Here is a 21964-nt window from a genome sequence, read left to right on the forward strand (position 1 = left end):
CTGTGTTCATATCCGAGGGGAGATTGGATGGAAGAGCATGAATTCCTACCAGCCTTTAGCTTCCATACGGTGTGAAAACTCAGTTTTCTGTTAATGTATGGCCAGCATCTCCCTCAGGGCCACTGCACCTCCTTTCCCTCTGCCTAGACCAGTGGTCGGCAAACTCATTAGTCAACAGAGCCAAATATCAACAGGACAATGATTGAAATTTCTTTTGAGAGCCGAAAACCGATTTCTGTGCATGGGCCACCAAGTTTCAATCGCACTGTATGTGCGCACCCGCACGTGGTATTTTGTGGAAGAGCCACACTCAAGGGGCCAAAGAGCTGCATGTGGCTCACGAACCGCAGTTTGCCAACCACTAGCCTAGACTTTCTTCACTCAGCTATTACCATGACTGGCACCTGAATTCATTCTTTCAGCAAATATTTACTGAGTACCAACTATGTACCAAGCACTATGCTGGGTGTTCAGGTTATGAGAGGGAATGGTAACAATTAATAATAGTTATCATTGATCAAGTGCTTGTGATGAGCCAATTGTTCTGATAAGCCATTTATATGTATTATTTCATTTAATGCTCAACAGTAATCCAATGTTCAACACTAACCCAGCAAGTTATCCACATTTGATATGAAGTAGCTACTTTATATCAACAACTTATCCACATTTTGCTGATAAGGAATGTGAGAAACCCAGCCAGCATGGCTCAATGGTTGAGCATCGACCTATGAACCAGGAGGTCACATTTCGATTCCTGGTCAGGGCCCAGGCCTGCCTGGGTTGCGGACTCAGTCCCCAGTGTGGGGTGTGTAGGAGGCAGCCGATCAATGGTTCTCTCTCATTATTAATGTTTCTCTCTTTTTTCCTCTCTGAAATCAATAAACATACATTAAAAAAAAAAAAAAAAGGAAAGTGAGACACAGAGAGGCTAAGTAACTTCCCTGAGGTCACACAGCCAGTAAGTGAGGGAGCAGGGGTTTGAATTTGCATTATTAGTCACAGGATGTCCCTGATCATGTTGGCTTACATTTCAGTGGAGGAGAGAGGGAATATGCGCATGAACAGCAACTTCAGATAGTCAAAGACTGTAAGAAAAAGAGCAATAATAATAAGCCAGGATAATTCATAGAGCCTTTCCAAAGGGGGCAGGGAGAGTAGTTACTTTATATCAATAGTTGGAAAAGCCTCCGCTGGGGGTCATCTGGGTAGAGACTGGAAAAAGGCGGCCATGGGAAGGGATTCAGGAAAATGGTTCCAAGCGGAAGGAATAGCAGGTACAAAGGCACTGAGGCAGGGCCAAGTGGGCTGAGCGTAAAAGGTGACCAGGAACCACAGGATACAGGTCATGCTTTTCAACCTGGGCTGCACACCACTCCTGGGGGGCTTCCAAAAACACGGACACCTTGGTCCACGCCCAGGGATTTGGGAAATCCGCCTGAGGCGTTTGGCTTGGGTGAGATGAAGGTTAAAAGGAGATGGTTGCCCTGGTCCACTGAGGGATGCTGGTGGCTTGGACCAGTGGAGGTGGCAGCATCTCTCTGTCAGCCCCTGCTCCCTCCACACAGGATTGTAAGTGGCTCCAGGCTGCCCCCTCCCTCACAGCCCACCTGTGGTCCACAGGAAGCATCACATCCTCAGCCTGGATATCTCAAAGGCTGAGACGCTTGGCTGCCCGGGGCCTGAGCGAGATTCAGCTCCAGGGCACCACGCTGTGTTCCTGGCCCCATACACAGTGTGAGTTTCTCCCATAGGCTTTTGGCCTTAGCAGGGCTGGCCTTGTCCAGTGCATGGGCGCTCACAGACATACACACACACACACACACACACACACACACATACACACTGCCTGCATACACACACATACACACACTGCCTACATACACACACACACACACACACACACAGCCTGCATACACACACACACATATACACACACTGCCTGCATACACACACACACACACACACACAGCCTGCATACACACACACACACACTGCCTGCATACACACACACACATATACACACACACACACACACACACTGACTGCATAAACACATACACACACATACACACACACTGCCTACATATACACACACAGCCTGCATACACACACACACACACACACACTGCCTGCATACACAAGCATCACATACAACACACCACACATATAACACATAACACACATCACACATACTACACATCCAGGTCTTCACACACACAATCCACATGTGCACACCCTCCACACACACATACACACTTCCTTCTCTCTAACTGGTCTCTCTCTATCCCCTATCACACCCCTCCATTCAACCCTCTGTACAACTGCTGGACAATTTTTCTAAAACACAAATTAGGCTACTTTTTAGCTTAAACTCCTCCCAGGGCCTTTCCAGAGCCTTCAGGCTGAAAATTCTAGCCCCTTACTAAGCTGTTCAGGCCATCTGTGATCTGTTCTCTGATGACCCCCTTCAGCTGTCCCCCACCTTCCTGCCCCATCGGCCAGTCTGATCCCATTGCTCACCCCTTCCCACCTCCCCATGCGGCTCCTCTGCCTCAGCTTTGCCTTCCTCAGGCCTCTCAGAGCACCCCGCTGGGTAGTCCATCTGAAACCACATCCATCCTGCCAAACCTGCCAGCTCACCTCTTCTAGGGAGATTCCCTTGACTCCCCAAGGAGTTCCCTCCCTCCTCTGGGGTGCAGTGGGTGACTGGTTCCCACGGCTGTGTCCCCTGCCAGGCAGGTTACCTTCTCAAGGTCACTCTGCATGGAGCACTGGTCCTGGCGTCGGGTAGGCGTGCATGAGCGCTGGTGGGTGGCACTCACCTTCTCGCCTCCCACAGATCAAAGTGGAAAACCAGCATGACTACCAGGACATCACCAGCATGGTGGCCATGGCCAGAACCTACGCCACCACCGAGGCCTTCATCGACTCCAAGTACGACATCCGCATCCAGAAAATCGGGTCCAACTACAAGGCTTACATGTGAGTCCCTGGCAGGGGGGGAGGGACGGGACGACACACGACACCTCGCGGGGGGGGGGGGGGGGGGGTGGCTGGAGGAGGGGGGAAGAGAATGGAGGGGAAACGAAGATTAGCAATGCATGTCCAGCCCTGCCCAACACCCCCTCCCGGCCCCCACCACCACCCCAGGAGGAGGCCTCCTCTGCACATCAACTATTCCCGCTTCCACCTCCTTTCTGACCCTCTCTGGTCTGTGAGCTGAGGGCTGATGATCCCCCTGGCTTAGCCCAGGGTGGAAGTCTGTCTGCCCAAATGAGGGCTGTCCCCCCAGAGGAAGGAAGACACGGGCATGTTGGGGGAACTTCCAGTGCATTCAGGGTGTGTGTCACAGGAGACAAGACGGAGAGAAACTTGAGGACAGATCAAGCAGGGCCTCGAACGCCTGGCTGAGGTTGTGGATTGTCTTCTGTTCTCTGCGGAGCAGAGACGTGGAGTGGTCTGGCCTCAATTAACAAAAAGGTGGCTCTGGGCCCTCAGGCTGCAAAGGGGATTCCCTGAAACCACTAAGACCAGTTAGGAGAGCATAGCAGGATTCTCTGACTACAAGCAACAGAAACCACACTTGACTAACTTGATGGAGCTTTTTAAAAAGGATTAGAAAAACATGGGTATTCAGAAACTTAAAACAAACCAATTAACCAATTAACCAATAAAACCACTCAGTTATCAGTTTCAGAAATCTTAGGATCCCGGGCAGCCAGAAGCAATAGACAACCTTCATGGCACCCGGACTGGGAAACAAATGTCCCCTAATCACCTCAGAACTTCCGTCGAAATTGTGGTTCCATGGAAACAGCGCTGATTGGTCAAACTTCGGCCACAGGCTTGTGGTTAGAGAAAGTCAGAAAAGCAGCATGGAGAGCCCATCAAGACGGCAGGGGCATCCCCCAGCGGAACCAGGGGAGAGGAGTCAGCAACAGGACATCCACAGATCCCCAGGGGAGGCGGAGCAGAGGGTGACTCGCAGAGAGCCGTGGTTACAGGAGAAGCGGGAGGGAGTTCTCCATCTTCAGAGCATCTCTTCTGCTCCCAGACTCTCTTCTCTCACTTTGAAATGTTGTTGTTGGTTCCACCTGAAAGGATGAGACCCCAGAGAGCCACCCGGAGCCCGGGTGCCGAGCCCACGGAGCCCTGGCTGCGTGAATGGTGCCGTGCTGGAGGGCTGCCGGGCCGGCCGGGCAGCTGGAAGTCTCTGTGTGCCTCTCTGCGGTGCAGTTGGTGCTCAGGGTCAGGGTCTGCAGACCACAGCGCACGGGCCAAATCCAGCTGCCACTAGTTTCTGTAAATAAACGTTTACCCATCATGCCCGGCCAGCATGGCTCAGTGGTTGAGTGTTGACCTATGAACCAGTAGGTCACGGTTCCTTTCCAGGTCAGGGCGCATGCCGGAGTTACAGACTCAATCCCCACAAGGGAGTGTGCAGGAGGCAGCCGATCAATGATTCTCTCTCCTCACTGATGTTCCTCCCTTCCTCTCTAAAATGAAAGTGTTTTTTGTTGTTGTTGTTGTTGTTTAATATATTTTATTGATTTTTTTACAGAGAGAAAGAGAGAGGGATAGAGAGTTAGAAACATCGATGAGAGAGAATCATCGATCAGCTGCCTCCTGCACACTCCCCACTGGGGATGTGCCCGCAACCAATGTACATGCCCTTGACCGGAATCGAACCTGGGACCCTTCAGTCCGCAGGCCGACGCTCTATCCACTGAGCCAAACCGGTTTCTGCTGAAAGTGTGTGTTTTTTTTAAATAAAGTTTTCCCCATCACAGCCATGCACGCCCAGCAATGCATGGTCTGGGCTGCTTTTGTACCACCTGCATTGCCCGCACCACCGAGGGTCAGCCCATCCTTCTGCCAAGGCCCAGGTGGTAACTGCGGGCCTCGCAGGCCGTGCCAGCTCTGCCGTTGCCTGGGGAGCCGGAGAAGGTGCAGGCAGTTGGCCTTTTTCCTCCAAAGAGACGGAGCCCGCTCCCAAGGAACACCTCTGCCCTTCCTGCCAATCACGCTCTTCCACCAGGAACCGAGCCAGACCTGTGGCGGCTCTCCGATGCCCTCGGGGTGATGATGTCCCCTCCTCCCTGGGGAAGGAGCGAGGGAACATTCTGGTGCCGCAGTCCAGTGCGTTCCTGAGGCCTCTGGGCCGCCCCTCACGGTATCACTTCCCTCCTCTCCTCACCGCTCGAGTTTCCACTTGACATTGACTGCACCTTGTCCCAGTTTCTCTCCTTGAGGATTACCTCACTGCTGCATTCTTTATGCCGAGCCTTTCTTCCCTGACAGCCCAATTTGTCATTCGTGATGGCGCTTCCTGGACCCTGGGCTGGCCCACATCCCAGGGCGGGGGTTCGTGGCAGACCTCAGGGGAGAGCATCCTCTGCGCCCTTGACCGCCCAGCCTCCTCTCTGGCCCACCTGACACCCTGCTCTGGGGCCTTTGCACGAGTTGCCACTGGAATGTCATTTCCCCAGGCCTCTTCGCAGAGCTCAGAAAGATATGTGTGTACCTTAACCCAGGAGTCGGCAAACTCAGTAGTCAGCAGAGCCAAATATCAACAGTACAACGATTGAAATTTCTTTGGAGAGCCAAATTTTTAAAACTTAAACTTCTTCTAACGCCACTTCTTCTAAATAGACTCGCCAGGCCGTGGTATTTTGTGGAAGAGCCACACTCAAGGGGCCAAAGAGCCACATGTGTCTCATGAGCCGCAGTTTGCCCACCACTGCCTTAACCCACTCCTCACGTAGCGGTAATCATTTCTATAACATTAGCCATCTACGTCTAAAGCTAAATCGAGTTCACGTGGGTGCCTCTGACTTTCATCTGGTCCCACATGGTTCGTTTTAGGCTTCTCGGATTGCTTATCTACACTTCCCACTCCAGCAGGGAGCGTTCTGGCTCCCGCCATCCGCCGTCTACGTCCTTATGTGTGAGTCCCACTCTACATGCGCTCTGCAGAACCCGTGCCCACAGCCCTGTAAGAGACACGTCACCAACTGTGATACAGTCCCTTTTGTACTGACTCACCATCTCCACTCATTGCCAAGGTGACGGAGGTCGGCTCCTCCATCCCCAGCCCCGCCTTCTTCAATGAGGGGGTCGGTGTCATACCTTTGCAACCTAGACAGACAGACCCTTTTGTCATAGTCTAGGCCAGTGTTTTTCAACCTTTTTTGGGCAAAGGCACACTTGTTTCATGAAAAAAATCACAAGGCACACCACCATTAGAAAATGTTAAAAAATTTAACTCTGTGCCTATATTGACTATATATAAAGTAATTCTCTTGAATAGGAATCAAATAAACACAAAGAAAGTATTTTATAATTACTTTATTATGAAATATTAAGTAAACAAAATAGTGAAAAATTATAAAATTCTTGTCTTGTCTGCACCTACGGCACACCAGGCAACATGTGCCGCGGAACAGCGGTTGAAAAACGCTGGTCTAGGCCAGTGGTCGGCAAACTCATTTGTCAACAGAGCCAAATATCAACAGGACAACGATTGAAATTTCTTTTAAGAGCCAAATTTTTTAAACTTAAACTTCTTCTAACGCCACTTCTTCAACACAGACTTGCCCAGGCCATGGTATTTTGTGGAAGAGCCACACTCAAGGGGCCAAAGAGCCACATGTGGCTCGAGAGCCGCAGTTTGCCAACTAGACTGTATCACATTAGGGCCAACTGACTCTCCCCCCCCAAGCCTGCCACGGGCTGTGCCATGGTGAGTCTCAGTTCAGAGCATGGAATTCCTCAGATATGGTTTGGTGGCTCTGCCACTAAGTGGAAATGATGATAAAATAATATCCGTCTCATTAGGTTCAGTGAGGCTGAAAGAAGCCAGTGCTCATAAAGCCCTCAGACTCTCGTCTCACACATAGAAAGCACTCATTAGATATCAGCTCTCACCATCATTATCTTCTTGGAAGGAGAGCGGTCTGGCTCTGTGCCTCCTGCCTCTGGCATTGGAATGCCTCCTCCTCTTGTCTCCACTCACTGAGAAATCAGAGCAGCACCCATTATACTGAAAGATTTGGGGGGGGGGGGGGGGGGAAGGTTTCCTTTAATCCACACAATACCCTGGAAGGGCAGTACTTGAATGATTCCCAAGTTACAAGGAGATAATATAGAGACGTTGGCATGTTGGCCACAGTTATACAGCTAGAGAATGCTGGGACCAAGGTTCAAACTTGCATCCATCTGACTCGCGTCAGGTTTGCCTCCTCTTCCCCCGGTATAGATCCCACGATAGCAATCCCTGCTCATCCTCCACACACATCCCACTGGCTACCTCTCGCAACCACAGTAAGTGACTGGTTCCATCTTGGCTTCCCCAGAGCGCGTCTCTCCTTGTGTAGATCCATAGCCCCACCATGCCTGGCCTCTGGTTTTAGACTAGACCCCCTTCCAGGTAGTGAGCAGCCCGAGGAGGGGTCACCTCTGTACCCCCAGGACACAGGATGGCCCACTGAGTCTTTGCCAGGTTGAATGGAATTCCATTGAGCTGAACTGAACAAAACTGAACTGATGTGAACCTTATTGATGTCTCTGTTTATCAATGCCCCTCAGTCATTATGACTCCTATTGGCCACCATCTAGTCTCCTCTGTACTCTCTTCTCATTTAGGACGTATTTTGTAGCAATTCCACACCCACGTCCCCCGCCGCCGCCGCCACCACCCTTTAATCTCCACCACCCGCCTTCCCTTGGCCACAGAATAAATAGCTTTACCTCTGCCACTTTGCTTATAGCCATTCCATCTTTGCTGAGTGCACATGTGCCATTGGACAAGGTCTGTCTGCATTCTGCACACACAGTCCCTTCCCCCGCTCCATGCCAGCTCCCACTGGACATCAGGGGATGAGTCTAATAGGTCCTCTGTAAAGCAGTCGTTACAGGTGAGATGAGCATTATTAAACACTGGTATAGGTGCAGCGCAGCGGGGTCTACTCTTGTTGGGAAGGTGTGCTGTCAGGAAGTCACATTTCAGGTGAACTTGAAGGATGAGTAGGACTGAGGGCAGCAAGGATGGAGACAAAGACTGGACCAGGCAAAGGAAAGGAGCAGAGCCGGGTGGAGGCCTGGACATAGAGAAGAGCCATGGGCATGGAGACCCAAAGGGAGGTCAGCTGTTGCCGGGCAGGAAAGAAGAGGGAACTGAGAGGGTGATAGGCCAGAAGGCGTGCCTGGTCTTCACCATGGAAAAGTAATCACTCCTCTCCATGGGCCATTCTCCCTACCTTTGGGGGCTGTGAAAAAATTCCAGAATCCCAGGGGTTATACTGGCCTAGTTCTAAAAAAAAAGACACCAACATTTGGGATTTCATTAGATTATATAGACATTTTTTTAAATTTAATTTTTAGACTTCAAAGGTGGCTTTGGAAATGATACAGAAGATCCAAAAAATACTCAAAATGTCAAGGTTCTGCGTCTGATCCCCTACAAGAATCAAGCTGTGAATGCACAAATAAATAAAACAACGAATCTATATCTCTCTCAGGCATTCTCTCTCTCTCTCATCCTTTCTCTCTCTCTAAAAAAGAATCAATTTAAAAATTTTAAAGATCAAAAAATATATATTTATCACATAAAAGATAAAGCTGAGGACAGCATGTCCCTAGGAATACATCTCATCTGAGAGCCAGATATTTGAATCAGAGCCTTCTCACAGCCAAAGCCAAGAAGGAAAGCAGATCAGGGGACGTGTCCCTAATGCCCTCACTGTGTTATTTGTTCTGATGCAGGAGAACCTCCATCTCCGGCAACTGGAAGGCCAACACAGGCTCTGCCATGCTGGAGCAGGTGGCCATGACAGAGAGGTGAGAAACGAAGGCGGTGCTTAGGAAGAAGCTGCAGCCGTGGCGGGAGATGGAAACTGAGGCTGCAGGGAAAGGCTCAGCCCAGATTATAGAGGGAATTGACAGAAAGAAGTCAGGTGACTCACCTGGCCAGTGTTGCTCAGTGGTTGAACATCAACCCATTATCTAAAAGGTCACAGTTCAATTCCTGGTCAGATCACGTGCCTGAGTCACTGGCTCAATCCCCAGTGGGGGACATGCACGAGGCAATGGATCGATGATTCTCTCTCATCATTAATGTTTCTAACTCCCTCTCCCTTCCGCTCTCTGAATAAAGTTAAAAATTAGGCATCCAGATCTGGTCTCCCACGGTAAGAGCAGGTCCTCATGTTCTGACTGAGAGGCAGGGTGGCTCTGTGGCCTGTGGAATCAAACAGGATCTGGGTTTGGAAGCCAGCGCACACTTATTACCCTCTCTGACCCTCAGTCTCCTCATCCGTAAAATGGGTTAAACCTTCCTGATAGAGTTGTTGTGGGGGTAGAAAGAATGAGGAATCAACCCCCACTCCTCACAGAATGTCTCGCACATAGGAGCTTAATAGACATGAGTTTTCATCCTTCCTTTTACATCTATGATCTCACATGCTACAGTTGAAGGAAAGAATTGAACTAGGAGCCAGGAGATCTGGGCAACCTGGGCTCTGATACCATCTTCCTGTGTGACCTGGCCACGCCGCTGTCCCTCTCTGGGCCTCAGCGGGCACTGGCAGCTAAGAAGAGAGCGCTGTGCTAAGAGCACTTGAGCCATGATCGCTCCTCATTCCAGGCCTATGGCTCAGAGACACAAATAGATCTCAGAAGTAGGCGTGCCCCGTGTGACCCTGGAGAGTGGGGTGAGAAGCGAGAACATTGACACAAAGTCCCCTGTGACTCCCAAATCCAGCCACCCCGGGGGAGGCCAAGTGCAGGCCTGGGGAAAGGTCTCAGCTACAAGCGTCCCCTTGTTGCGGGGGCAAAGTCCAGCGGGAGCTCTTTCCCCTGCAAAGCAAACTGGCCTCGCAGCCGTCAAGTGGCTGGACGGGGAACAAAAGCAGCAGCAGGTCCAGAGGGCCAGGCCCCGGCCCGGAGCGGCCTGGTCTGCTCCCTCCCATGCCCACCCCAGGCTCAGGGCAGAATATGCTCTTTGTCCCCCTGCAGGCTCTTGTCTGGCCTGGTCCCCGGAGCTGGGAGGGCGACAGGGAGGATTTCTGAAGCCCTCCAGGCAGCTTTCCCAAGGGAAAAGGGCTGCTGGGATGGCTGGGTGTCCAGAACGGATCTGGATGGGGGCAGGGCAAGCTCTCACTACTCTGGAGCCAGCACGGTTCTGGGTGGGACTGGGGGGATTTCTCCCAACTCTTTTTTTTTTTTTAATACATTTTATTGATTTTTTTACAGAGAGGAAGAGAGAGGGATAGAGAGTTAGAAACATCGATGAGAGAGAACCATCCATCAGCTGCCTCTTGCACACCCCCTACTGGGAATGTGCCCGCAACCAAGGTACATGCCCTTGACTGGAATCGAACCTGGGACCCTTCAGTCCCCAGGCTGATGCTCTATCCACTGAGCCAAACCGGTTTCGGCTCTCCCAACTCTTATTGTTGCTTCCCCTGCCCTCTTCATCATTCCTCTCTCCTGCCTACCTGGCTCCCTTTCCCTCCCTCTTTCTCACTGTCCATCTATGTCTCAAATTTGTTTTTGCCATTCTGTCTCTCCCACTGCCTCTCTCTGTGTCTCTGCCTCTACTGTCTCTCTTGCCATGTCTGTTATTTTTTTAATATATTATATATATATATATATATTTTTTTATTGATTTCAGAGAGGAAGGGAGAGGAGAGAAGAGGAAAGGAGAGGAGAGGAGATCAACAATGAGAATCATTGATTGGCTCCCTCCTGCACGCCCCACACTGCAACCCAGGCATGCGCCTTGACCAGGAATCGAACCAGGTCATAGGTCGACGCTCAACCACTGAGCACACTAGCCAGGCTATGCGTTACTTCTTACCACACCTCTCCATCTCTGAATGGGCCTGAGCCACTGTCTCTCTCTGCCTTTTCTCTGTGTCTCTCTCCACCGCTTTAGCTACATCTCCCTCCCTCTGCTCCCCTTGCCCTGCTCTCTGCCCCCTCACTCACTCGCCGTCTGTCCATCCCTGCAGGTACAGGCTGTGGGTGGATAGCTGCTCGGAAATGTTTGGCGGCCTGGACATCTGCGCGGTCAAGGCTGTCCACAGCAAGGACGGCAGAGATTTCATCATCGAGGTGAGGGGGGCAGCGGAGGTGCTTTGGCCTGGCCCAGCCCCTGGGCAGGCGTGCGGAGGGGGGGCTCTGGGTGTGGCCGCGGCATGGCCAGCCGTGTCTGCCTCCGGCCTGGGCACTGCAGCCCTCTCCCCCCACCCCCACTCCCGTCCTCAGCTGCATCTCAAGCCTGGTGCCCGGGGCTCTGAGCTGCGCCTCCACAGCCCCAGCATCCTTGACCGTGGTCCACGGGAGGGCGAGAGCATCAGGCTCAGGGGCAGGATCTCTCCCATTGGGCTGCCTGCACTTCCTCCAGCTGTGTAGTCACCGTGCAGAGTTCCCCGTGTCTGTTCACCCAGTAAACCCATAAACATACACGCCCGGCTCCTGGGCCAGGCACGGCGCGGCTCTGGGGACACAAACAGACGCAGTGTGCGGCTGGCAGGGACGGAGGAGGATAAAGAGAGGCGGGCACTGGCGGTTAGGAGAGGGACACAGCTGTGCACGCGTGTGGACGGAGGGAAGGCTGCTGGGAAGTTAATTGTAAAAGACCGAAGTCCGAGAGGGGCCGTGGGTCCTGGGATCGCTCCCACAGCCCCCTGCGGCCCTCCGAGACCCTCACTAAGCGGTTCCAACCCTGCCCCGCCCCCAGCTACCCCTCCGTGTTCCTCCCCTCCCACGATCCCCCTCTGCCACCCACAATCCCACAATCCTTCTCTCTCCTGACTCCTCCCATGCTCTCACAATCCTCCTCTCTCCTGACTCCGCCCACGTCCCTCGTGCTCCCACAACCCCCCCTCTCCCTCACTCCTCTCACGTCCCTCCTATTCCCACAATCCTCTGCTACCCCCAGCTACCCCTTCATGTTTCTCCCAATCCCACAATCCTCCTCTCTCCTGACTCCACCCATTTCTCCTGCTCCCACAATCCTCCTCTCCCCTGACTCCTCCCATCTCCCCTGACTCCTCCCTCTCTCCTGACTCCACCCATTTCTCCTGCTCCAACAATCCTCTAACTAACACCCGCAATCCTACAGTCCTCCTCTCCCCTCCATGCACCCTCTGTGCCTCACCTGCTCCCCTGGTGTTTCCCTGCGCCCCAGCTCCCCTTCCCTGCACCCCTCCTCCCAAAGCACCTTCCAGACTCCCACCTCCTGGGGCTGCTCACTCGGCGGCCGGAGGCCTGTGCTGACCCGAGGCCAGGCCACCAGAGGGCGCCCTGCGGCCCCGCCCCCGCGGGGGCTGCCGATGGGAAGCACGTGGCCCCCAGGGCCAGCTGCCCGTGGCCAGCAGACCGTGGGAGCGGCCAGTTCCAGGCCCGGTGTCCGGCCACTCCCTGGACCACAGCGGGCAGGGCTAGGTGACGTGCTCGGTGGGAGCCCTGCTGCTCTCCCCGAGCTGTGCCGGGAAGTGACAGCCTGGCCAGGGAGTGGCTGCTTCTGGGGCTGAAAGGTGGAAGCTCCCACTGGAGTGGCGTGGGTATTTGTAAGTGCAGCCTCCCCTGGGGAACAGCTCCCCCTCGGGCCCAGAAATGGCTCCCCTTTGGCTGCCCCCACACCTGACGTTCCCCCAGCGGCCCCTCTCGGGGGACAGTGAAGGTGCAGAACTGCCGGCCTGCACACTGGCTCCAGGGGCAGCGGGTCCCCGGCCTCCTGAGGTGCGCTGCGAGCCTCAGGCCCAGGTCGCCCCCCGGGCCCTCCTGCAACTCTTGAGACCCCTCCCGACCCTCCAGCCTCAGCATCTCCTCCCGGGACCACCGGACATGAACTCAGGTTTGGCGCACACACAGTGTTCATTCCTTCACCACTGAACCCCAATCCTGGGTGCCAGCCCGGAGCCAGGGGGCGGGGGCACAGCAGGGAGCACTGCTTCCAGGAGCTCCCATCCAATCAGTGGATGAGGACTCCTGGCCTGCGCTCCCCTCCACCCTGTGAGCTTAGTCCCTTCCCCCTGCGTTAGCATTCTCTCTGCCCTAAAGCTCCTGCCTCTCTGAGTTTCCTCGGCTTCCACCCTTAGGGGGAAAACGTGCACCTGTGGGCCCAGGCGGTTCGGAGATGAAGGACCTTTCACATTTACAAGAAGGAAGGAAGGGAGGGAGGGAGGAAGGAAGGAAGGAAGGAAGGAAGGAAGGAAGGAAGGAAGGAAGGAAGGAAGGAAGGAAGGGAGGGAGGGAGGGAGGGAGGGAGGGAGGGAGGGAGGAAGGAAAACTTGCCAAAAATGTTCTAAAAGGAAACAAAGATGGCTTTTCAGGTTGTTTTTTTCTCTGAGAGTTGTTCCCTTGCTCTGAGTTTAGGGTGGGGTCCAGGGCGATGGGGAGTCTGCCAGGAGGAAAATAAGAGGTGTTTTGCCCCGGATCCAAAAACACCGTTTCCTTCGGCCACCTCTGTGGTGAGAACATAACATCTGTGTGGCATGTTTTGCGAAGATCCTCACAGTGAAATGCTCAAGGGAGAGATAGATCCTTGAACTTGTCCCCCGTGACCTGTCCAGGGAATGCCATTGCTCACTGGGAAAAAATGTTTCCCCCGTGAGACCAGTGTCCACTTCCTTTGGCTGTGTCCACCACGGGGATTCCAGAATGTTCTGCTCTCAATGGGAAGGCTGTTTTCCACTCCAGGGAATCCAGGGAACAGAAGCGAGAACAGAAACAGGTGGGCAGGTTTCGGGGAGAAGGGACAGGCCTGCATCCCTTTAGACCAGGGGTCTTCAAACTTCTCTCATTATGAGAATCACCTGGTGGAGTTGTTAAAACTCAGATTCCCGGATCCCAACTATAAGAAGTGCTATCAGGAATCTGTGTTTTAACACCTCCACCAGGTGATTCTCATAATGAGAGAAGTTTGAAGACCCCTGCTTTAGACAGTTAAAACTCAACTCAACCCACGCGGACGGAGACACTGTCCACGTGACAGGCATTGGATCTGGGGTACCAAGGACCGACGCCCCAACCGTGAGGCGCTCGCTGTAAGGTTCGTGTTCACAGCCAGGTTAGAATCAGGACTCATAACTGGGAGTTTTCCCAGCTTCCAGCTACAGGGCGTGCTTGAGACTCACAGACCTCAACAAGCCTCAGCTGCCGGGGTCTTCCCAGCTGCCCAGGCCCCTCCGTTTACAGGTGGTTAAATCAGAGGGAAGGGACCTGCCCAGCCTCACAGCACATCCGTAGCAGGACCTAAGCCTGGAACTCAGGTTTCCTGTTCCCGGTTTTTACCCAGAGAGCCGTTCCCTTGCTGGTTTGCTAGCCATGTGTCCTTGAACTTGCCACATCTCTTTGACCCTCAGTTTCCTCGTGCTTAAGATTAGGATAATAATAGTCCCTGCCTCCAATGGCTCTTCTGAGATTTGTGTGAGATCATCCATACCCAGTGCTTAGTACAGTGCCTGGCACATAGTAAGTGCTCAATAAATCATAGCACTTCTTGGTGTCCTTATCATTAGGAGCTGGACTTTTCGTCCCTCCATCAACAGGTAAGTATTGAGGATGTACCTGTTTAGCGGGACACAGGGCCCAGCCCTGATGTTAGGGGCCCATAGTCTGGCTGGGGAGACACCAGTAAACAGGAGGGGACATGCTGTGGGGGTAAGCCCTCCAGGGGGATGACCAAAGTGAGGACAGCAGGAGGACATGGGACAGGGGCCTTCTCAGAGCTCACTCAGTCAGGGCTTCCCAGAGGAAGGCTTGGTAAGTGCCTCCTGATGGTGAGACCCAGGAAAAGAGTGAGCTGAGGGAGTGACGGGCACAAGGACTCGGACAGGAGAGAGAACCTGGTGAGTCCAGAGCTTGGGAAAAGGGGAAAGAAGACAGTGGTTTTGATGGAGGTTCGGTGGGCAAAGAGGGCTGGACAGGAGCGGAGGAGTAGAGAGAGGACCTACCAAGGCTCACTCCCCTTCAAGACCCACAGCTGCTCATGCCTGGGCACCACCTGGATGCAGGCCTGTGTGCCTGTGGGCAAGCCCGGTACACTTCTGGGCCTTGGTTTCATGGATGGGGAAAGGAGACCTCCAGGCCCCTCTGAGAACAACCGCTCGGTCTCCTCTGAGAAACAGCCCACTCCCTGTGGAATGAGTTTCACTCCGGCTTCTGTTCCTCCAGAGCCCAGAGCAGAGGCCTTTCCTCTCCCCCCTTCTTCCTGAACCCGGGGTCAGCTCAACCCGTGTCATTTTTATTTTTATTTTTTGGTCATAATCGAACCTGCACTTCACTGCTTCTGGCTTTGTGGAAAGCCTTGACCTTGGGCCAAAATTCAGAAAGCCAGCCCTGACCTTGGAAAAAGAGGGGACGTTCCCCAAAGAAAAGAGCAGAAAAGGTCAGCGAAGGCTCCCGCCCGCAGTCACATTTCTGTAGTCCAGCGAATGCAGGCTGAACTGAACTGATCCCGGGAGTTGGTGGAGACAGAACTGCAGGGAACTGGATGTCTACAGGGGCTGGTTCCCAGCTGGAGGCACGGGGCTGGGTGTTTGCATGGAGAACATCGCCATCTAGTGGTCAGTTCTGTTCTGAGCTCTGGGCCCGCTCTCCTTCCTGGAACTCTGACATGGGCGTCCCTCAGGTGTCATTTCTCCTGCAGGTGATGGACAGCTCGATGCCTCTGATTGGAGAGCACGTGGAAGAGGACAGACAGCTGATGGCTGACCTTGTTGTTTCCAAAATGAGCCAATTCCTGGTGCCAGGGGGTACAGTGCCTTCACCCCTGAGGCCTTGGGTAAGTCCGCAGAAACAAAGGAGACTTTGTTGCCATCAGAAATGCCAATCTGCCTGAGAATGGGAGGCCTCTGGATCCAAAGGGGATACCCCCGGGAAGGAACCAGCATGGGGAGAAAGGGATGGGGTGTGGACGGTGCCTGGACATGGGGCACAGCTTCTACACCCTGCTCCTGACGGGAGTTGGGGAGTTCCGAGGGGCCCTTTGTCCCTTCATCCTGGGGAGAAAAACCTCACCTCAATGGGCTTGGGAATCTGTGGGCAGAGATTATAGTGATAAGTCAGTTGCCCCTTCTGTGCCCTCCATCCTGGGCCTGAGCAGGGGGCAGGGTGTGTGTGTGTGTGTGTGTGTGTGTGCATGTGGGTGTACACACATGCCCTTTGTGTGATCTCAGTGCACTCAATAGAGACCATTGTGTCTTCCGTTTCCCCATCCCCCAACCTGTCAAGCTCCCACATAGCTCCTCCCCTCCACAGTCCTCACCATGGATTACCAGGTCACCCTCCAAAGAATTTGCCAGTTTCCCAGCTTTCTGGAAAAACAAGTGTTGAAACCAGCTCCCCTCCTTTGCCCACAAAAACTTGAATCTGTGATAACAGGCATCGGAATCATGGTTATACTTGGAGGGGTTGCTGGCTGGGAGGAGCTCAGAGCAGCCTTCTCCACTGGAAACGTTCTGTCCTGACCGGGGTGGTGGTCATGTGGGTGTCTACACGTGTAAAAATTCACTGTGCTGCATGCTTGCAAATTGCACACTATATGTAAGTTGGACCTGTGATGAAAAGATCTCTGTAAGCTCTGCCCTCCGACATAGCCATTCCATGTGAATGGCTATGGTGATCACAGCGGGCTTCTTTTCTCTGCTCCTGCTCTAGGCTCCACAGACTAAACCAGCCAAATCCCCCGGGACAGCCCAGCTGGGGCCTCCGCTGGGACAGCCCCAGCCACGTCCACCCACGCAAGGTAGGACCCCTGACAAGCCACCCAGAGAAAGCGTCCTGCAGGGCGTGGAAAGGCACTGAGGGATCTGTGCGTGACGGCCAGGAGGCAGACTGGAAAAACCATCTAGTCCTCTAGCCCAGGCTCTGTGCCCTTACTCTGTGTGCGGAATGAATGAGGCTGTGGGGTGTGCCACCCCACAAAGTGAGGAGAGAAGGACGGAAAGACAAGTACATTTTATGAAGTGCCTACTATGTGCCAGGCACCGTGCTAGGGACTTCCCCGTCTATTTTCTCAGTGTTGGCCTCCCAGTCACTCCCAGGGGAGAACATCAGTGTTTTCTATTTGCAGAGGTAGATGTTGAGGCCTCATCCAAGGACGGATCACAAGAAAGTGGCTGGTTGACAAGTCTGCGGTTTCAGGTCTTCTAGAAAGTGTCTTGTTTCCCAGCCACCAGGGCTGCCTGGCCATAGACACATGAGCCAACCAGCTAGTGTGAGAAAGAGAGGAAAAGGGAACATTATACATAACCTTGTCGGTTGAAGTTGTCCTCAGGAAATATTAGGTCTAGTAATAATTAATGTCGTTTTCTAATACTTTTTTTAAATCTAATTTATTTAAACAATACAACAAAATTTAATCAACAATATAGTTGCCATTGTTTTCTACTACTTGTGCCCAACGCTCAGGAAGCATTTTAATCCCTCTGTTGTAAAATTCTTGTGATTTTGATGCAAAAAATTCGGTCAATGCATTTTTGAGGCATTCTTCATTATTAAATTTTTTTCCAAGAAGAAAGTTTTGCAAAGAACGAAACAAATGGTAATCGGAAGGGGCAATATCAGGAGAATATGCAGGTTGAGGGAGAACTTCCCATTCCAACTGGCGCAGTTTTTCAGCAGTGATTCTTGCAGTATGTGGTCGTGCGTTATCGTGGTGAAGAGTTACGCCCTTCTGATTAATCAGCGCGGGTTCTTTTTCTCTTAAAGCATGGGCTAACCTTTCCTATTGGGCACTATACACTGCACTTGTAATGGTTTGGTTAGATGGTAAAAGTTCATAATGAAGAATTCCTTTAAAATTCCACCAAACACACAACATCACTTTTTTCGCATGCAAGTCAGGTTTTGGTGTGGGCTGTGGAGCCTCATTTTTGTCCAACCATTGAGGCCGCCTTTTCAGATTAATATACAGCACCCATTTTTCATCTCCGGTAACAATTTGCTCTAAAAACGGCAAACGGTTTTGACGAGAGAGGAGCGAACTGCAAATTGTGACTCTTTGATTACGGTTGTTGTCGGTCAACTCATGAGGAACCCATTTTCCAAACTTTTGGACTTTGCCAAGTGCACGCAATTGATTGGAAATTGTTTTTTGTGAACAATTTAAAGTTGTTGCAAGCTCTTGTTGGGTAATTTGAGGATTTTGCACCAAAAGAGCTTGAAGAGCTTCTTGATCAAAATTGGACACATGGCCTCGACCACTCTTGTCATCTAACGAAAAATTTCCCTCGCGAAATTTCTCAAACCAACGCTGGCATTTTCTGGCGCTAACTGCATCTTGACCAAGAGCACTACAGATGTTTTTTGCAGCCTCACTTGCTTTTCTTCCTAATTGGAACTCGTAAAGCATGCAGTGCCGAATATGCTCTTCATCCGCCATCTTCTTAGCCCTAGTTTTGCAACAAAAAACAAACCAAACACAAACTTTTTCAAGCAAAACTTGTTAATTGCACTTCACACGTTCTGTAGATACCACGTGTTTGAAGGTTATGTCAATACAAGTCAACGCCAAGCAAGATTTTAAACCAATGTTTAAAAACGACATTAATTATTACTAGACCCGATAGTGCAGCGTTACTGTTTAAATGACACCATGCATTAAGGAATGGAAAAACTGCTGATGGCACGATGAAAAGGAATCATAGCAATAACTTCCTCCCAGAATGCCGGCTGCTGGGTGTCACACACAGGCCCGGGAGGAAGTCTGCCCCATGTCCCTCTTGCAGTCCACGCCTCGGGCACACTGGCTGCAGTAGTGCCAGCTTGGGGCTTCAGAGCAGTGTTGCGTCAAGAGAAGCCAAGTCGAGCAGTTTTGTAGCATCTGTGAAGGCCCTGCTATGAAACCGATTGGGAAAAACATGTTACCTCCCTGCCCAGGGGCCTCGGCCCCCACACCAAAAGGCTGTGGGTTTGATTCTCAGTCAGGACACATCCCTAGGTTTCAGGTTCAGTCCCTGGTCAGGACACATAGGAGAGGCCGCCAGTCAATGTGTCTCGTGTCTCTCTCATATCAGTGTTTCTCTCTCTCTTTCCCATCCTCTCTCCCGTTTAAAAAAAATCAATAAAAATATATCCTTGGGTGAGAGGATTAAAAAATAAATAAAAGGATCCTTCTTTAGGCAAGTTACGTCCCTCCCCTGAGCCTCAGTTTCCCCAATGATAACAGGATATTACAGCTGCCCTGGTTAGTGATGGGGAGTTGTCCATGAGATGACACAGTTAACGAGAACTCGGGGTCCAGCACAGAGGTGGTGCTTGGTAGGTGTTAGTGCCTAATAGTTGACTACTAACAACAATTTATGTAACTTTTACTACTAAACACTGTTAATAACTTGTGTCTTACAAAACAATTGTAATATGCATGTTGACCTTAATGATTGTCATCATTAACAGTCCTTTTAACTAAAGTAGCCCAGCCTGGCGATAGGTTCTAAGTTATAAATGTTCAGAAACAACGTGTCCGTCACCCTGCCAGGCTCCTGGCTGTGCCTGCCCTGCCTCTCCTTTCCCACCGGCCTCGGGGCTGACGTTTTACAACACATTTGAACAGAGCACTTCTAAAACAGTGAGCCACTGTACTCTGCTTTCCTCCTGGGTCCAGGGTAGAGACAAGCTCAATAAAGAGAGATTATTTTAAGGGGCATGAGGCTAAAGACACTTTCGTGAACTGAAAAACTGTCCATTTAAAACCAATTAAGATAATTAAAGGAAAATGCTCATTGAATTAGCATTCAGATTAAAAATAACAAGGCTAATTTAAAAACAACGCTTTCACTGAGTTCCCGAAATAACAAGATCACGTTATTAACTTGTTTTTGGACTCACCGTGTGTTTAAAAGTGAAGTTTTCTTCTAATAAGCCTTATCATTTTGTAGCACCAATCCTGTGCTTAGGAAATATTTTAAATATGTTAATATTTTTTTGTGTGGGTGCAAATAAAAATAGTGAATTGTTTGCTTTGCCAAGAAGCTGAAAGAAATAACCACAGTGTCTCTTGATGTATCCCAGGAGTATAATAGAGACTCAACAAATACTTAATAAATGAATCAGCGAGCATCCAGATTTCCCAAGGGGGTGGAAGGAAGGAGACTGAAGATAAAAGTGGAAAACATGTTTTCTTTGAGCTGCAGTAGGTCTAACAAAAAAACAAAAAAAAAAAAGCGTTTTACAATCAGGAGCTTTTATATCAACATGTAGATGTGCAGATTCTCTTGACTTGCAGGAGCCCTAGGAACAATGGGGCTGGAGTCCTCAGAGCAGCTGCCCTGACAGTTAGTCACAGCTACTCCCTGGGCAGGGCAAGGGCTCACCATGTTGTCCCTGTTGTCACTGCACCTCTTTGGAGAACTATGTCTCTGAACGATGTTACCTAAAGTGGGGGGGAAAATTAAAGCCACATGATTTTTCTGATGCTCGCTGCTCTGTTTATGTACCTGCCCGGCCCTGAAGGTGTTTGAGTTTTGAGATCAATGGGTCTTCCAGTCTGCTGGGACATAGAGTGGTGAATGAGGTCAGAGCCATGTGAGACCCGTTGCTAGATTGTGGCTGCCATTCCATCCAACTTGGAAAGTGTTGTGCAGAAAAAGAGTTCCATTTGGGAGGGAAGTTTGGTGGCTAGTCCAGTGGCCTCATTTTACAAACGAGGGCTCCGACGCCCAGGGAGATGTGGCTTACCCAGTCACATAGGCAGTTCATGGCAAGACTTGACTCAGGACCTGGAGCCCTGAGGCCAGTATGATGTGAGAGCCACCAGCCATGCAGGCCTCGCCCTCTGCAAAGGTGACCAACTGAGATGACATCCCAGGGGGAGGTCAGCTGAAATGTAGTCCTTGCTCCCCATGCACCAGGCTAGAGCTGCCTCCACTGGAGGCAGCCACCTTTTCTCAATCTGCACAGAGATGTGAGGACTCCAGGCACCCTGGGTGGTATAAGTAAAAATAACAATAAAAGAAGAAAGAGGAAGGGAGGAGAGGAGGATGCAAAACAGGGCTTCTGAGTCAAAAATATCCAGGTTTGAATCTTGGCTCTTCCCTTTCCTTTGCTACCTTAAGCAAGTAAGTATACCTGGGACTCAGTTTCTTTGTAAAAACGGGGATGTTAATAATACCTAACATGCCCTGGCTGATGTGGCTTGATGGGTTGAGTGTCGTCTCATGCACTGAGTCCCAGTCAGGGCACTAGAGTGTGCAGCCACAAAAAATAATAATGCCTACCCCTCAGAGCTGCTTGTTGTGCCGATGCCCACGGCCAGACACACGATGGGTGGTCAGTAGAGTGGAAGCCAAGTGGAAGCCATGTTTTGAAAGGGCCACAGAGATAGGCTGCAGGCCCTTTTAACTCTCTGCTCCTGCCCTCACAAAGCATGGTGAGCATCACCACGGGGCAGCCCTCTCCCAGAGCAGGCAGAGCCTGGCAGAGGAGCAGCAGGTAGCCAGGACACACAGTGGCCCTGACGCCCGGACTGGAGGTGAGGAGAGTGCAGCTCACTGGCCTGGGTTGTCCCCCAGATTGTAGGTGACTGTATGCTCCGTACAGTGACAGGATGACAGGGAGAAGTCAGGATTCCCTGTGAGCTCTGTGGCTACTCCTTCCAGCTATGACACCTAATGAGGCTCGGTTTCCACCTGGATGGGGTGAGAATGGGATGGCAGCTGCAGGCATTCACAGTGGTCCAGTGTCCACATTCTGACAGAGGCTGTGTTGCAATACAGCCTCTGACAAAATTAGACGCCCATGCCCCCCGGTAACAGAATTGTTCACCTGCCTACCGAAAAGGTTGGGAAATAGCCGTCTGCATGTGGCCTGTGCCCAGACAACTCCAGGAAATTCGTGCTGTAAGATGTAACCTGTGGTTGAATTTGTCTAACATGAAAAACATGTCAGCCAGGCCTACTGTGGACCCATGTGATAAGTGTGTCCCCAACAGGGGACAGGGGAGCGGGGCAGG

The 21964-nt window shown here is 51.6% G+C and overlaps 1 protein-coding gene across 2 annotated transcripts in view; it reads left to right on the forward strand.

Annotated features, from left to right (window-relative positions):
* SYN3 (synapsin III) overlaps positions 1–21964 on the forward strand; it is a 372118-nt gene that overhangs the window by 341426 nt on the left and 8728 nt on the right. For both annotated transcript variants that reach the window (XM_045587543.1, XM_036457421.2), the window contains exons 8-12: positions 2843–2985; positions 8767–8841; positions 11016–11118; positions 15662–15796; positions 16672–16759. In XM_045587543.1, coding sequence (XP_045443499.1) covers positions 2843–2985; positions 8767–8841; positions 11016–11118; positions 15662–15796; positions 16672–16759 — 544 coding nt within the window. The remainder of the gene's footprint in view (positions 1–2842; positions 2986–8766; positions 8842–11015; positions 11119–15661; positions 15797–16671; positions 16760–21964) is intronic.

Source organism: Pipistrellus kuhlii, unplaced genomic scaffold, assembly GCF_014108245.1.
Source record: "Pipistrellus kuhlii isolate mPipKuh1 unplaced genomic scaffold, mPipKuh1.p scaffold_m20_p_3, whole genome shotgun sequence".
Taxonomy (NCBI): Eukaryota; Metazoa; Chordata; class Mammalia; order Chiroptera; family Vespertilionidae; genus Pipistrellus; species Pipistrellus kuhlii.